Source organism: Maniola jurtina, chromosome 28, assembly GCF_905333055.1.
Source record: "Maniola jurtina chromosome 28, ilManJurt1.1, whole genome shotgun sequence".
Taxonomy (NCBI): domain Eukaryota; kingdom Metazoa; phylum Arthropoda; class Insecta; order Lepidoptera; family Nymphalidae; genus Maniola; species Maniola jurtina.
Window position 1 is genome coordinate 915635 of NC_060056.1, and position 16392 is coordinate 932026.

A 16392-nucleotide genomic window follows, 5' to 3' on the forward strand; every position below is an offset into this window, starting at 1 on the left:
CTCGCTCGACTTCATACCTAGGTACATTACATGTGTAGCTAAACAAAAATTATTTTCTACTTTTTAGTGTTTTTGGTTTTTGAAGTCGGTTTTATTTTTCTTTTGAAAATTTTTTATTTCACAATTTTTAGTGGCCCCACTGTACTATAATATGCTATGCCCAGTTAAAACCCTACTGTTTACTAAGCTATTACAGTGATCGCGAGCAATTTGCTCTTATCCATTGAGGAGTTCTGTTCTCCATCTCCGAAGATATTCATCAGATCTTCACCAAATTTATATGGGACCACCTGCACAGTATACCCTTTCAAACAAAAAAAAAAATTTCCAAATCGGTCCAGGGGCCTTTGAGTAATCGGGGAACATACATAAAAAAAAAAAAAAAAAAAAAAAAAAAAAAAAAAAAAAAAGATCCCGACGAATTGAGAACCTCCTCCTTTTTTGGAAGTCGGTTAAAAACAATTTGACATAGAAAAAAGTTTTTTAAGGCCCCATTTGTCTGTGTCAATGACATGTTGTGACTGTGGTGGTTACTTGTAAAGTCTGTGGTGGTCGAAATCTGGTCGGTGGTCGAAATTGACAATTGACCACAGACTAAAAACATAGAAAAAAAATTGACAAAAAATAAATAAATTGTAGATTGCATTGCAGCAGTAAAGCTTAATTTTTTGATTTTATTTTATCAACATTACTGAGAAAAAACGAATAAGATACCTATTTCCGTGAAAATACTAAGGACTATATGTTTCAACATGAATTTTACGTTTAATAATGAGAAGAAATTGAAATACAACAATAATCTGTTTGGGACTTGGCTTTGTGATCTAAGAAAATAACTTTACTTGTGTCTCAAAAATTAATAAACTTTGTATTATGTGGTCATATTCTAGCGTCATTAATTATTACGTTTTATTGTAAAACAAACTTATAAAATGTGGTGTTGTCTCCCTTTCTGTGAGAACTCCAGAGAAAATCTTTTCTCAAAAACATGCTTGAAATCTCAGGATATAACTTTTCATGGGTAAGTAAATGTCACTATCATTATAATGTGTAGTATATTATAAGGAGAAACTGACTGACATCAACATAGGTACATCAACATAGTACAATCTTCTAGGCAAGCGTGCTCCATCTTAGGCTGCATTATCGCTTGCCACCGTCTGATTGCAGCCAAACGCTAGTCTATAAATTAAAAAACAAAATATCTTCTGCATAATATCATAACATACATATTTATTAAGAACATTATTATTAAAGTATTAAAGAACTGTTGGATTTGGGTGGTGTAAGACTGCCATGTGGAAGTCCTTACAGACCTATATATAGTCCTAAGAGACCTATGTTCCACAGTGGATGTCTATTGGTTGATGAGGATGAAGGATACCACCTTTAGGTTAAATTCCACATTGCAGGTTTCCTACGATAGGATGGCAGAGAACTGCATGGCTGGCGTCTCTGGATATAGAAGAATGCCAATTGCCAGAGGGTGCTATGGTTTGCTCGCAACATTTCCAAAATGATGATTTTCTGAGTGGGACCCGAATACTCAAAAATATTGCTATCCCTTATACTGCACAGGTATTTTTCTGGCTTATGTCATGTCCACTGGCAACAAAAAATAGACAAATAGAGTCAAATCATTTATTCAAAACTAGAGGATGCCCGTGGCTTCGCTTGCGTGGATTTTGGTTTTTTTTTTAAACCTGTAGGCACTCTTCGATTTTCTGGAATAAAAAATTAGCCTTTGTACTTCCCCCGGATGTACCCTAAGTCTGTATCAAATTTCATTAAAATTGGTTCTGCAGTTGGGCCGTGAAAACGTAACAGACAGACAGACACTTTCACTTTTATATTATAAAATATTAGTATGGTAAATAGGTAACATAGTACACTTTTTGATTGCCAATTTTGTAAGATAATGATATCGTAATGGTGATAATTAATTATATAAACTTAAAACTAAAGCTATGAGGGTTCCTAATGCATCCAGGTCTGAGAAGAGCACACAACAAACTCAGCCTTGTATTCTTTTTACTATCACCAGTTCACAAAAATTATAAGAACTATCGAAGCTGTTAAGCCACTCATTTCCAAAGTTATTTTAATAAGCTTATGTTTTATGTAAGCTATGAACTTGTTGAGAGACATCACACTATCACACTATCACACTAATATTATAAAGGCGAAAGTTTGTATGTCCACCGTGGAGGAGTACGTCCGCACACTCGCGCGGCGCATGTTTGCCCGTGCGGACAACGGACCGTACGAACACCTCCACGGCATCGCTCCACTCATCCCTCGACCGCCGACCGGGCGTCAACTACCTCGTGAGCTCCTGCGATCGCCATCCCCGGCGCGGCACGCAGCCGACCCAAGCGACGACGATAACGACGACGCGAGATCCACCGGACATGACTCCGTCTCCGCGCTCGACAGCGAACTCAACGCCGTCGCGCGGAGACCAGCCCCGGACTGACACATCACACATCACACCGGTTATACAAAGAAGCCCACTAAGGCCATAAGCCAAGATGGCGGGCCCTAGCCGGTGAAATCCCGGCTAAAAGTTCATCACCAGGGTACAAAGTTGCCCTGCGCCTCACCCGGGTAAGGAGGCCATGCCTCGAGGCCCGTACCCCCGCTTGGCCATTCCGACCAAACGGAGAAGACCCGCTCATCATCAGTTTGTATGTGTGTGTGTGTGTGTGTGTATGTTTGTTACTCCTTCACGCAAAACTACTAGACGGATTTGGCTGAAATTCGGAATGGAGATAGATAATATCCTGGATTAGCACATAGGCTACTTTTTATCCCGGAAAACCAAAGAGTTCCCACGGGATTTCAAAAACCTAAATCCACGCGGACGAAGTCGCGGGCGTCTGCTAGTCTTGAATATGTATTCTTCATAGCAATTCATATATATTTTTAAGCTTCTTAATTTTGCCTTATAATTCATCTATACTAATGTATTAATGCGAAAGTGTGTCTGTCTGTCTGTCTGCTACCTTTTCATGGCCCAACCGATTCTGACGAAATTTGGTACAGGGTTAGCTTGCGTCTCTGTTATTGACAATCCACGCTCACGAAGTCGCGGGCATCCTCTAGTACTTAATACTTAAATGCGAAATATGTCTATATATATTTCCATCTGTCTGCTACCTTTTCAAGGCTCATTGATTTTGATGAAATTGAAATTTTGAAGACCCTTTTTTCGTCCCGGAAAATCAAAGAGTTCCCACATTTTTTTAAATGTTGATGTACATAGACAAAGTTGTAGACAGCATCTACTTGGTACGGGATAACATACATCCTATATATATACAGATATAAGTTACTTTAAAAAAAAAAATTGGTTGTCTGTAAAGTCGGTTTACTGTCGATAGTTGAACGTGACAACAAAGGCCGATTGTGCTTCTTTGTCGCTCGTTCCGCGCTCTCGCTTGCACTTCAAGCCTTACATGGAACGCCTCAGAGCGAGGTAACGCCGCATGAGTCATGTTTTTTCGTGCGTGCAGCCGGCTCTATCGAATTATAAGACGTTGTCACGTCAAAAATATAGTTTTCGTCAACTTCAAAAAATCTTTTTTTTAGTTTCAGTTGGTAGAACTAATTATTTTCTTTTCAGTTCTGTATGACATGCCTGGACACCGGTAGCAAGCTGTATTCATTAGACAAATACAGTTTGGCAGAGGCCTATAATAATGTGACTGGTTTATCGGTAAGTTGCATTACCTCCTCGCCATATGCCTGTGTGTGAAGTCTGCCAATCTGCATTTGGCCAACATACAACTATGTCCTAAGCCCTTATAAGAGGAGACCTGTGATCTGTAATGAGTTGGTGATGGGTTAATCATGATGATGACCATTCCATCAGCCTGTATGCGTCCACTGCTGGACGTACGCCTTTGCAAGAGCAAGCCACCGAACACGGTTCTCCGCCTTCCTCATCCACCCGCTCCCTGCCACCTTCAGGTCATCGGTCCAGTGGGCTGGAGGTCGTCCCACACTGCGTTTACTGGTACGTGGTTACATTCTAGAACTTTTAACATCATCATCATCAGCCTGTGGACCTCCACGGTTGGACATGGGCCTTCCCTAAAGAGCACCACCACACCCGGTCCTCAGCCTTCCTCATCCACCCGCTCCCCGCCACCTTCAGGTCATTAGTCCAGCGGGCTGGAGGTCGTCCCACACTGCGTTTACTGGTACGCGGTTACATTCTGAAACTTTTAACATCATCATCATCATCAGCCTTTGGACATCCACTGTTGGACATGGGCCTTCCCGAAAGAGCGCCACCACACCCAGTCCTCAGACTTCCTCATCCAGCCACTTCCCGCCAGCCGCTTTATATCGTCGGTCCATCGTGCTGGAGGGCGTCCCACACTATGCTTGGTCTCCACTCAAGGACTTTCCGGCTCCAACGGCCATCGCCTCTACGACAGGCATGACCCACTGCCACTTCAGCTTGCTAATAGTTTAGGCTATGTCAGTGACCTGGGTTCTCCTGCGGATCTCCTCATTTAACATAATCCGTGATAATTAATTTCAGTTGCACAACATAAGCTTTCAACCAAAACTTTGCACAGAATGTGCTCAGAGATTGGTCAATTGCAATAAGTTTCGAGACAAGAGTGCGAGGGCCCACAACATATTGGTGCAAGTGCTTGCTAACCATGGAATGGTAAGTTTCATAGCTTTTAGTGTTCTCAAAGGGAATAAATTAAAAATTTATAACACCCCCAACAAGTGAAGGTTACTGTAACTAGAAAAGAGCTGATAACTTTCAAACGGCTGAACCGATTTTCTTGAATTATAGCTAAGAACACTCTCGATCAAGCCACCTTTCAAACAAAAAAAACTAAATTAAAATCGGTTCATTAGTTTAGGACCTACGGCGCCACAGACAGATACACACGTCAAAGTTATAACACCCCTCTTTTTGGGTCGAGGGTTAAAAAAGGACTTTGGTTCCTTAATATTCAAATGAAATTGGATCTACGTTTGTATGAAGCGAGTGACGGAGAGACCCCTCTTAATAAGATGATTTTGAATTATCGATATTTCGACCCAGTTGCATAAAGCTTTATAATTAAACTTTTTTATAGGTAACAACACAAAACATTAAAACTATTAACAGAGTAGAAAATCACCTAGCATCTAATCTATTCAAGAAAATTTTGGAACCAAATCACTGTCACTTGCATATAATCACTGAAGAAGAAAAAGAAAATGACTTTCCTAATATACCCATCGAAAACATAGTTGTTTCTGTGGAAAAAACTGAAATTAAAATTGAGAATGAATATAATAATAAGGAAGATATTTTTACCTGTGATTTTGATAGTGACGGATATTCAAATGATGATATAGATTTAGCTGAGTTACTAAAGGATGGTAACAAAAATCTAGAAAAAGAAAATAGAAAAAATCTAGACACAGACGCTAGCAAAAACATAGAAAGAGAAACTATTAAAATAGATAAACATAATATTGATGATTTTATTAATAATGAGATATTTACAGAAGTGGAATTTCCAAACAGCGATCATAATTCGGATTTCATCAATGATTTGGATAAAAAAAGTTCCAGTAAGAAAAATGGAAAATTTGTTAGTAAAAGTAAAGTTTCTAAAGAGGTTAGTTTGAAAAGTAAAATGGTTAAAAAGAAGAAACGAGTCAAATCTGAAGTAAAAGGTCGGCCCGGAAGAAAACCAGGTATAGTATTACAATAATCTATATACTCATCATCATCAGCCTGTGGAAGTCCACTGTTGGACATAGGCCTTCCCTATAGAGCGCCACCACACCCGGTCCTCAGCCTTCCTCATCCAGCCACTTCCCGCCAACCGCTTATACTCATACATGCTAAAATTTTATTGGTTGTTTTCCCGAAGCCAAATGATTTTGTTATGGTATTAGAATCAATCTATAAATACAAAAAACTAGAGGATGCCCGCGACTTCGTCCGCGTGGATTTAGGTTTTTAAAGATCCCGTGGGAACTGTTTAATTTTCCGGGATAAAAAGTTGCCTATGTCAATTGCAGGGATGCAAGCTACCTCGGTACCAAATTTCATACAAATCGGTTAAACGGATGGGTTTTTAGGAATCCCATGGGAAATTTTTGATTTTCCGGGATAAAAAGTAGCCTATGTCCGTCCCCGGGATATAAGCTAACCCTGTACCAAACGTCAGAATCTGTTAAACTGTTGGGCCGTAAATAGGTAGCAGACAGACGGACACACTCTCGCTTTTATACTATTAGTATGGATTAGTATCAAAAATGCCAAATTTTACAAATAAACTCACAAACTTTACCTCTTTATGTTTATATTTTATATTTATATTTTTGTTGGTACCAAATAAACAGTTTTTCTTTCTTTCTTTCATCCTTTCTTTCTTTCTTTCTTTCTTATGATTAGTGAAACTATGTAGAGATATCATCTCGCTTTATTCCAGGTTTCAAAGAAGAATTAAAACTGTTCAAAGTAACAGAATTGACTCACGAAGAGCAATTGGCTGAAATACTGAAGAGGAAGGAAACATCCAATTTCAAGAACTCTCCATATAAATGCACCACTTGCTTCAAGGGTTTCTGTGATACCAGCGCGTATAACAGACACATGGACAAACATACTAACGTAAGTTATATTTTTAGGGTTCCATATCCGAAGGCAATGGGAACGTATTACTAAGCCTATCACTTTTGTTAGGGTTCTGTACCTCAAAAGAAAAAAAGGAATTCTTATAGGTTCACTTTGTTGTCTGTCTGTCTGTCTTGTCTGTCAAGAAAAACTATAGTATACTTCCCATGTGCGTGGACCTAGATTTTTCCACATTTTAATCACATTTTTGTCTTTTACTCATTTTAAGTTTTTTTTTCGTGATGTAACCACAAAAAGGTTTTCAGATTTTATTCCTTTACTTGTGTTATAACACCTACCTCTACCTGCCAAATTTCATGATTCTAGGTCAACAGGAAGTACAAGAACAACAAGAAGTTTTTCTTGACAGACACGACAGACGGACAGACAGTCAACAGATAACAAAGTGATCCTATAAGGGTTCCTTTATCCTTTTGCGGTACGGAACTCTGAATATTAAAAAATGATATTTCTTGTGCGAAGGCACGGAATTCTTCGCGTGCGAGACCGACGGCGAATTTTTTATTTTATTGAAGTTTTTTTTTTTTTTTTTCCTTTCACATCTCTTCCATCTATTTTATTGAAGTGATATATATTTATAGAAGTCCTTATTAGCATTGAGCAATTTCTTCTTCTTTTCTTCTCTATGGCTCTTTGTACTGCGGCTTTGTGTTCCGCAATAATTCCGCCAATATCGACTCAGTGGAGAAAACAACGTGGTAATTGCTTGTTGGTTTTGGATTCCTTTCTTGAGAGACTTTTCCTATCCTTTGTTAGACCTAGACATCACAAGACATACACATTGTTTTAGTATAGATAATAGGGGTATAATGGTTATAAATAATGGGCGGTTACTATTATTTAGTTAGTATAGTTTAGTTTGACATAAAGAAACAGATTAAAAATCGCTATTGCAAAACAATAAAAATAGATTGAGCAATTTTGGGATACTACAATTAATTAGAAAATCCAAAAAAAAATACTGTTCTTTCTCCTCTGTCAACAGTCCCAACTGACTTTCTTTTGAACAAAAGCCAATACATGATCTTTAAGGCCCCTCGTAAGCAGGTGCAATACGAGCCAAGAATTTCCCTGAACGGCGCTGCACTCACACGAGTGCCGCAATACAAATACTTGGGCCACTACGTTACGGAGGACCTTAGGGATCATGTTGACATTGAAAGAGAGAGAAGGGCATTGGCAGTAAGATGCCATATGTTGGCCCGCAGGTTTGTCCGATGTAGTAAAGAGGCAAAAATAACGCTGTTTAAAGCATATTGCCAAAATTTCTACTCGGGAGGCCTGTGGGTCAACTACTCAAAGAAAGCCATAGACACCCTAAGGGTGCAGTATAACAACGGGTTCAGGATGCTGTTGGGCTTGCCGCGGTTTTGTTCAGCGTCAGGTATGTTCGCAGAGGAGCGGACTGATGACTTCTTTGCCATAATGCGGAACAAGTCATCATCACTGCTGACAAGACTGCGCTCAGGCACCAACCGCATCCTGAACATGTTTGCAGATAAGTTGGACTCACCAATACTTGAACACATGATTCAAGTGTTGGTGAGGCAACAATAATTGTAAATTGTTCTTTCCACTACAACATTATATTACTAACATTAGTTTTTAAGCATCAATATTGTCTACTAACAAAGTGAGTCCTGGTTGCTCTTAATAAAGATTTATTATTATTATTATTATTATTTGTTTTCAGAAATTCGGACAGTTCGCTTGTCCCGTATGCGGACTCCACACAAAGAACACATATCGAGTCAATAAACATTTGAACAACACCCACGCAGCGTTATACAACTGTACTGCATGTACTTTCATTACTAGAAGTAGGTGAGTACATCAAGGGATTTGAATCCATACTAAAATTATAAAATATATAAAATTATAAATAATTATAAAGTGTGTCTGTCTGTCTGACTGCTAGCTCTTCACGGCCAGACAGTTTAACCGATTTTTATGGGTACAGAGTTAGCTTACATCCCGGGGATGGAGATAGTCTAATTTTTATCCCAGAAAATCAGAGTTCCCACGGGATTCATAAAGGCCCATCCCTTCAACTGAGTCATGAATACTAGCTTATGCCCGCAGCTTCGCCCGCGTGGACTTAGATTTCTAGAAATCCCGTGGAAACTCTTTGATTTTCCAGGATAAAAAGTAGCCTATGTGCTAATCCAGGATATTATCTATTTCCATTCCAAATTTCAACCAAATCCGTCCAGTAGTTTTTGCGTGAAGGAGTAACAAACATACACACACACACACACACGCACACACACACACAAACTTTCGCCTTTATAATATTAAGTGTGATAGTACAGAGATAGCTTACATCCTGGAAACCGACATATGCCACTTTTTATCCCTGAAAATCAATGAGTTCCCACGGGATTTTTAAAAAACATCCACGACGACGAAGTCGCGGGCATCATCTAGTATGTTAATATATGCAATACGACTGAGTTGCCGGGCGACTAGTCGACCGTGCGTAGTGGCTCATTGTGAGAGGAGATCCGTGCTCAGTAGTGAGCCGACGATGGGTTGATGACGTTCATTTGGGTGTGGATTTTTCAGGAATTCGGCGAAAGCTCACGAACGGTGGCACGATGGAAAAAAGTATAAATGTCCGCATTGTGAAGAAGAATTTATGTGAGTACTAGATAATGCCTACAACATAGCTTTCTGTTAAAGAATTGAAGTCTTCCCAAAAACGTCTTTGCTCGGACTCAACGGCGTCAGCATACGTTCAAATCACACGATTTGAACACACACACACACACACACTTTGCACACGCAACGCGTTTAACTCATGTTCAAAGCATGTGCAACGCATATTCAAAGTGCGTTTAACTCGTGTCATCGAGTATTCAACACGGAAACTAATGACAGGTCTAAATTAATTGCTATCCCTTTCATAATGCTTTCTTCAAAAAAGAATAGCAGTAGATTTAGACCAATCAATTTAATTTAAAAGAGATTAATTATATAACATATTTTTTTTCTTTTTAAAAGAATATTAGCCATTTTAATCATGACTAACATTCCTCTTTCCCCTCCAACTAAGCGTAAAGCTTATGCTAGGAATGGGTACGACAATAGTGCAATGGGTGGGGATTGAACCGCCGACCTTTCGGATTTCAGTCGCTCCTATAACTATTGAGCTATTGAGGCTTATTATATATAATTAGCCATTTTCTATGAAATTTTGCACATTGTTACAGTAAAAGCACTTCATACATGTCGCACGTGCGTATAAAGCACCCTTCAGACTACGTGTGCACTCAGTGCGGTTTCTCCTTCATTGGCGAGAGGGGTCTACGGATGCATATGAATATGAAACATCGCTTTGACGCCACAGAGGTAACAATATTCTACCATAGACAATTGAAATATATCTCTTTGATTGGTGGATAATGATAGCGACGCCACAGAGGTAACGACATTCTACCATAGACAATTGAAATATATCTCTTGTTGTTTGTTTTTGTGGCTTTTTGTTGTGTCACACAGCACAATTTACTTCGCCAAAGACGCGTTAATATATCTCTTTGATTGGTGGATAATGATAGCGACGCCACAGAGGTAACGACATTCTACCATAGACAATTGAAATATATCTCTTTGATTGGTGGATTATGACAGCGATGGCGTTGGTGTATATGTTACGGGCAACGTGATTAATTGGGCATTATTAATAAGGACCGGCCATTATTAATAATTCCCGACGGCCCGTGGTCCATGTAATAAGTCAGTATTTGAGATAGTTTGAATTTATCACTTGGACCGGGCAGTATGAATAATTCCCTACTTGTAGCCGGGCAATGTGATAAATTGGACCGCAGCCGTTGGGAGGGCCTTAGGTTAGGTTAGGTTAGGTTAGCTCCTTTTCCATTGGCGGAGGAGGCTCGAGTCACCCACTGCTGGTCATAAGATTATCGAAGCTATCCATCCCATCCTCGAGGATTGGACGAAGAGGAAGCATGGAGCACTCACGTTCCACCTTGTACAGGTTCTTACGGGGCACGGGTGCTTTGGAAGATACGCTGGCAGAGTGCCCGGCGTGGGCGGAGCCTCGCCAGTCACTGGTGGATATTATGGGGCAGGACCTCTCATTGCCCGCTGTGACTAAATCCATGGTAGACAGTGAGAGGGCCTGGCAAGCGATGGTCTCCTTCAGCGAGGAAGTAATGACGTAGAAGGAGGCAGCGAAGCGGCTGAGAGAGGAAGCCGAAAGTTCTCATCCCATACGCTGCAAGAGAATCGGGCGCAGGCGAGCTGCACACGACCGTCGCTTGCCCCCTTGAGTAGGGCCTCCGGGTTATAGACACGGGGAGTCTATTACCCGCGGGAGAGTAGGTCCTCGAGTTGGAAGGCAAGCCTTTGTTTCCGGCGAGCCTTAACCCCCCCCCCCCCCCTTTTTGGTCCTTTGTGTTGGGGCCCCCTTTAGTCCCAGAGCTGGGCCTGCCTTGGCGGACGCCGTTAGCCGGGTCGCAGTTCAATACGTTCGCGTCCCTGTGCCGAGCAACAACGATTGAGACGGTAAGCCGTGGGGTTTTAGTCGGTAAGAGTCCAAAATAGCCACCTCGCCTCCCTGAGCGCGGTGGTACCCATAAGGATTTTCCCACGTATGATAAAAAAGCTTAGGTTAGGTTAGGTTCTTTCATTTAATAAACAAAAACACTATAGTTCACATATTTTATTACTTTGCCCAAGATAGGGTGGGCATTATTCATGATGGCCGGGAAAAGTGATTAATCATACTGGTTTAATCACATTGCCCAATTGAGTCGGGCATTATTAATACAGACCGGCCATTATTAATAGTGCCCGGACTTATCAAATTGCCCGTAACATATATGTCGCAGCGAGATGCACTTAGGTTCTCTTGGGCAATATCATCATTATCAATTAGTGTTTCTTTAGACTATGTGAAATGTGAATGTACCAACATTGAAATATACCAAGCGACAGAAAAACAACTACATATAATGTTTCAGCGTTTATTAAGACGATCGCAGTCGGGTTTTAGTTTTCAACTTTATTATATTACTAGATTTGTTAAGTGAAATGCACTTATTGAGTTGCCGTTTTAACATCTCCCGGGCGTTAGCCATATCCCTAAGGGAGTTGGCTAACTCCCGGCTTATGCCATTTCGCTGCGACATACACGTGTTTATTGATCGGTGTCTTAATACCTACTCTCTTACGAACTAACAATAATAATTATTGTGAAATCTTATGAGCTATTGATGACATGACATGATCAACCCATTTCCGCCCCACATCTGAGTACGGATTTCCTCTTAGAATGAGAAGGGTTTAGGCCATAGTCCGCCACGCTGGCCCAATGCGGATTGGCAGACTTCACACACCTTTGAGAACATGGAGAACTCTCGGGCCTGCGGGTTTCCTCACGATGTTTTCCTTCACCGTTAAAGCAAGTGATATTTAATTGCTTAAAACGCACATAACTGAAAAGTTAGTGGGGCGTGCCCGGGATTGAACCCTCGACCTCGACGGCGGAGGCGGTCGTTCTAACCACTAGGCAATCACAATGAGCTATTGTCTTAATGATATTTCTTAACTAGATGATTCCCGTGACTTAGTCCGCGTGGATTTACGTTTATTAAAATCCCGTGGGAACTCTGATTTTCCGGGATCAAAACTTTTTGTCCAGAAATACCCTCTAGGGCCTGTTTTATATTTTCTTCATTTTTTTGTTTTTTTCAGAACCCAGAAGGTCCAACATGTGATGAGTGCAATATTCGCTTTGCATCTGAAATTGCGTACCACCAACATATGAAGGTGTCGCCCAAACATGCCACTGCCGAGTGAGTTGATTTTTTTGACGACTTATATTAAAATTATATTATACTAGAGGATGCCCGCGACTTCGTCCGCGTGGATTTAGGTTTTTAAAGATCCCGTGGGAACTGTTTGATTTTTCGGGATAAAATGCCTATCTCAATTACAGGGACCCAAGCTACCTCCGTACCAAATTTCATACATATTGGTTAAACGGATGGGTTTTTAGGAATCCCGTGGGAACTCTTTGATTAGCCTAAGTCTGTTCCCGTGATATAAGCTAAACCTGTACCAAATTTCGTCAGAATCGGTTAAACTGTTGGGCCGTGAAAAGGTAGCAGACAGAAAGACTTTCGCTTTTATAATATTAGTATGGATGATTACCTAGAAATTTTCTTATTTTTAGTTTTCTACTTTGTACATTTGAAACTAACTAACTATTGGTTCTTGCAGTACCTTCAAACTTAACTATCCAGTAAGAAAAATCTGTCGACGCAATCAGCCTAGGCCGACCAAGCCTGGCCTAAAGAGGGAATCTGCGCCTACCGCCAAAACCATGGGGCCCGTCGATTGTGAGCAGGTTGGTGTTCTTATACTAATCATACAATCCTTACTTAATATTAAAAATGCGAAAGTGTGTCTGTCTGTCTGCTACGTTTTCACGGCCTAACCGCTGAACCGATTTTAATGAAATTAGGTACAGACTTGGGATACATCCCGGGGAAGGACATAGGCTCCTTTTTATCCCGGAAAATCAGGGAGTTCCTACGGGATTTAAAAAATTGAAATCCACGCGAAGTAAGTCGCGGACATCATCTAGTTGGCCTAAACATTCTTCTTTTGAGAGATGTTCAGTGCTCAGTAGTGAGCTGTCGATGGGTTGATCATGATGATGATGGATTCTCTTGTTTCCAGTGTGGTGTGAAGCTGAAAGGCTCCCGCAGTTACGCTATGCATTTCAAGAAGTATCATCCAGACAAGAACCGCACCAAGTTCCCGAAGGCGAGGATAATGTGTGAGCAGTGCGGAAAGATATTCACGGTGAGACACAGAAACCGGTCAAGTGCGAGTCGGATTTGCACACGAAAGGTTCCCTACCATCGTAAAAAATATAAAACTATGTGTAACACTGCAAGTTAATGACAGACAGCGCCATCTATGATGTGATTTTGAAAACTAATTATTTGTAATTAATTATAAATTGTTATTTCTTGTACATTGGTACAGAACCCTTCATGTGCGAATCCGACTCGCACTTAACCGCTTTTTTGTACAGGTAATATTTTTTCAATAAGAATTTTTCTAATCCCACTTCTGATTTTAATTTTTTTATACAGTGCATGGCCCACCTCCGCTACCACATGCCAATCCATGCAGACACAAAGCAATTCAAATGCGACATATGCGACAAACGGTTCGCCTTCAAGGCCAACCTCATGAACCACGTGGTGATCCATGACACTTCACGGCCACGGTTCGAGTGTACTGTTTGTGGGAAGAACTTCTCCAACCAGCAGAACCGGTGGAGGCATATGTTTGTGAGTATCACATTAATATTATATAGACAAAAGTTTATATATGTGTGCGTATGTTTGTTACTCTTTCACGCAAAACTACTGGACAGATTTGGGTGAAATTTAAAATGGAGGTAGATTATACCCTGGATTTACACATAGGCTACTTTTTATCCCGGAATATTAAAGAGTTCCTACGGGATTTTTACTAAACCTATATCCACGCGAACCAAGTCGCGGGCATCAGCTAGTTTATTATATGTCAAGATGATGTAGTACTGGTTCGGAAAGCAGTTCCACTGAGAAGAGCCCGCAACAAACTTAGCTGGGTACTCTTCAAGGCCAACCTCATGAACCATGATACTTCACGACCGCGGTTCGAGTGTACTGTTTGTGGGAAGAACTTCTCCAACCAGCAGAACCGGTGGAGGCATATGTTTTCAAATTAAAGTTATAGTCAAAGAATCATCATCATCAAACCGATAGACCTCCACAGCTGGACGTTGGTCTCTTTTAGGGACTTCCACACTCCACGGTTTTGCGTCATCGCCATCCGGCGGGTTCCGCAAACTCGTTTGACGCACCACTTTGAATACAGCCGCCATTTTATTTTTGTTTTTTTTCAAAAAAAAAAATTGTCTGTGTCAAATGTCATCTGGGATGAAGCAATTCTGTTCATTGGAAGTTACGTCGAAATGAAGAAACTCACAAACATACATGAATCCTGGAAACATAACTCTTTGTTGGGAAGTCGTGCAAAAAATTGCGCTTGTTTCACTTGCGGCGAGTCGAGGTAATATTTATTATTTTTGAAACCAAATTAATGTTTTTTTTTTTTAGTTACACAAAGGAATCAAGTTCAAATGCGAGATATGTGACAAGACGTTCAACACGGACCCGCAGCGCGCATTGCACGTGGCCCACGTGCACATGAAGGTGCCCTGGCCCAAGCGCAACAGAGGCCCCAGAGTGAAGACACACCACGTCAGGCACACCATGTACACCAGTGACTCGCAGGACTCGTGAGCCACAACTGACCACTAAACTCGTGACTCAGTGAGGCATAAGTGACCACAAGACAACGTGGGGTTATTCAAGGGGCGGACCAACAAATTCCTGAAATGTCGACAACGCATCGGCGGTACCTCTAGTGCTGCAAATGGTTCATGGGCGGCGGTAATCACTTAACATCAGGTGACCCGCCTGCTCGTTTGCTCGCTATTTTATCATAAAACTCGTGATATAGTGAGGCAGAAGACCTAAAGATTGGTGACACACTCATTATGACATAGGTGACTTCAAGATTGGTGACATAGTGGGGCACAATGACCACATGACTCAGTGAGGCAAATAAGTGATCACAAAAGTCATGACTCAGTGAGGCAAATAAGTCATCACAAGACTTGTGACATAGAAGCACAATTGACTACTACACTTGTGAAACAGTGAGGTAGAAGGCCACAACATTCGTGACCATGAGTAAGTCTGAAGTAAGAAGATACAACTCTGGGTTTTTGGGCAGAGCGTCCAGAGGAATATAATATGATGCCTCTTTTTAAGGTCGAGCCTACATAATCTGCTCCTGTATAGTACAACAGACATTTTATGTAAATAAAATTATGTATCAATAAATAACTTCAGTTTTATTATTTACTTAGGTACTTCGTGATCGCATAAGTAGTTCAATCTGATGTTGCAATACAAATTTTTTAGGGTTCCGTACCTCAAAAGGAACAACGGAACCCTTATAGGATCACTTTGTTGTCTGTCTGTCCGTCCGTCCGTCGTGTCTGTCAAGAAAACCTGAAGGATACTTCCCGTTGACCTACACCGTTGACGTACATTTACTCTTTGCCCTCTACTTAGCTAGTTTATTCGTTTAATTTTAAATCAACCACGATTCACTTTATTCAAGAAAAAGAATAGATAATAATGGATAGTTTGGTGCTGGTATCCAGAGCCGTAAAACTAGTAAAAAACCCGTACTCTATGGTCTATGGTAACCAGCCTCAGAGCCCGGGATCAATCGTGGTCTGTGCAAAGACCTTACAGTGTAAGGTCTTTGGGTCTGTGCCCGAGATAATCTATGCCTCAGACCATAGAGGCATAGGAAAAATATTTCATAGCCCAGACCGAGGGTTTTTTAACTGGTTTTACGGCTCTGGAATCTAGCCTTTTGTGTCTTTCAGACCGAAGAAGACTGTATGTGTACAAGGAATGTGAGTTCTAAGTTGATGTTCCGGGCGGCTTTTCATCAGTTTCTGTACACAAGAAACCTCTCAGACGCCTCAGCTTGACGCGCTTAATGATTATTTGCGAGTGCGTCGTACGGAATATTACCTGAGAGTTGAGACCAAATAGAATGCAACTAAGGAAGAATCGTAAGGAGAGTGTAGTGTGTACAATTCAAAATTT

General features: G+C 40.9%; 1 protein-coding gene across 1 annotated transcript; it reads left to right on the plus strand.

Moving 5' to 3' along the window:
• The first annotated feature begins 598 nt into the window (after positions 1–598).
• Positions 599–15398, plus strand: LOC123879480 (zinc finger protein 808-like). Its single transcript, XM_045927200.1, has 15 exons — positions 599–1021; positions 1413–1578; positions 3626–3718; positions 4553–4684; positions 5109–5718; positions 6462–6643; positions 8361–8491; positions 9233–9307; positions 9880–10018; positions 12389–12489; positions 12917–13043; positions 13379–13504; positions 13801–14001; positions 14818–15055; positions 15211–15398. Exons 1-14 carry the CDS (start codon positions 933–935, stop codon positions 15001–15003), a joined length of 2358 nt encoding a protein of 785 aa, XP_045783156.1. The 5' UTR covers positions 599–932; the 3' UTR covers positions 15004–15055; positions 15211–15398.
• The last annotated feature ends 994 nt before the right edge of the window (positions 15399–16392 follow it).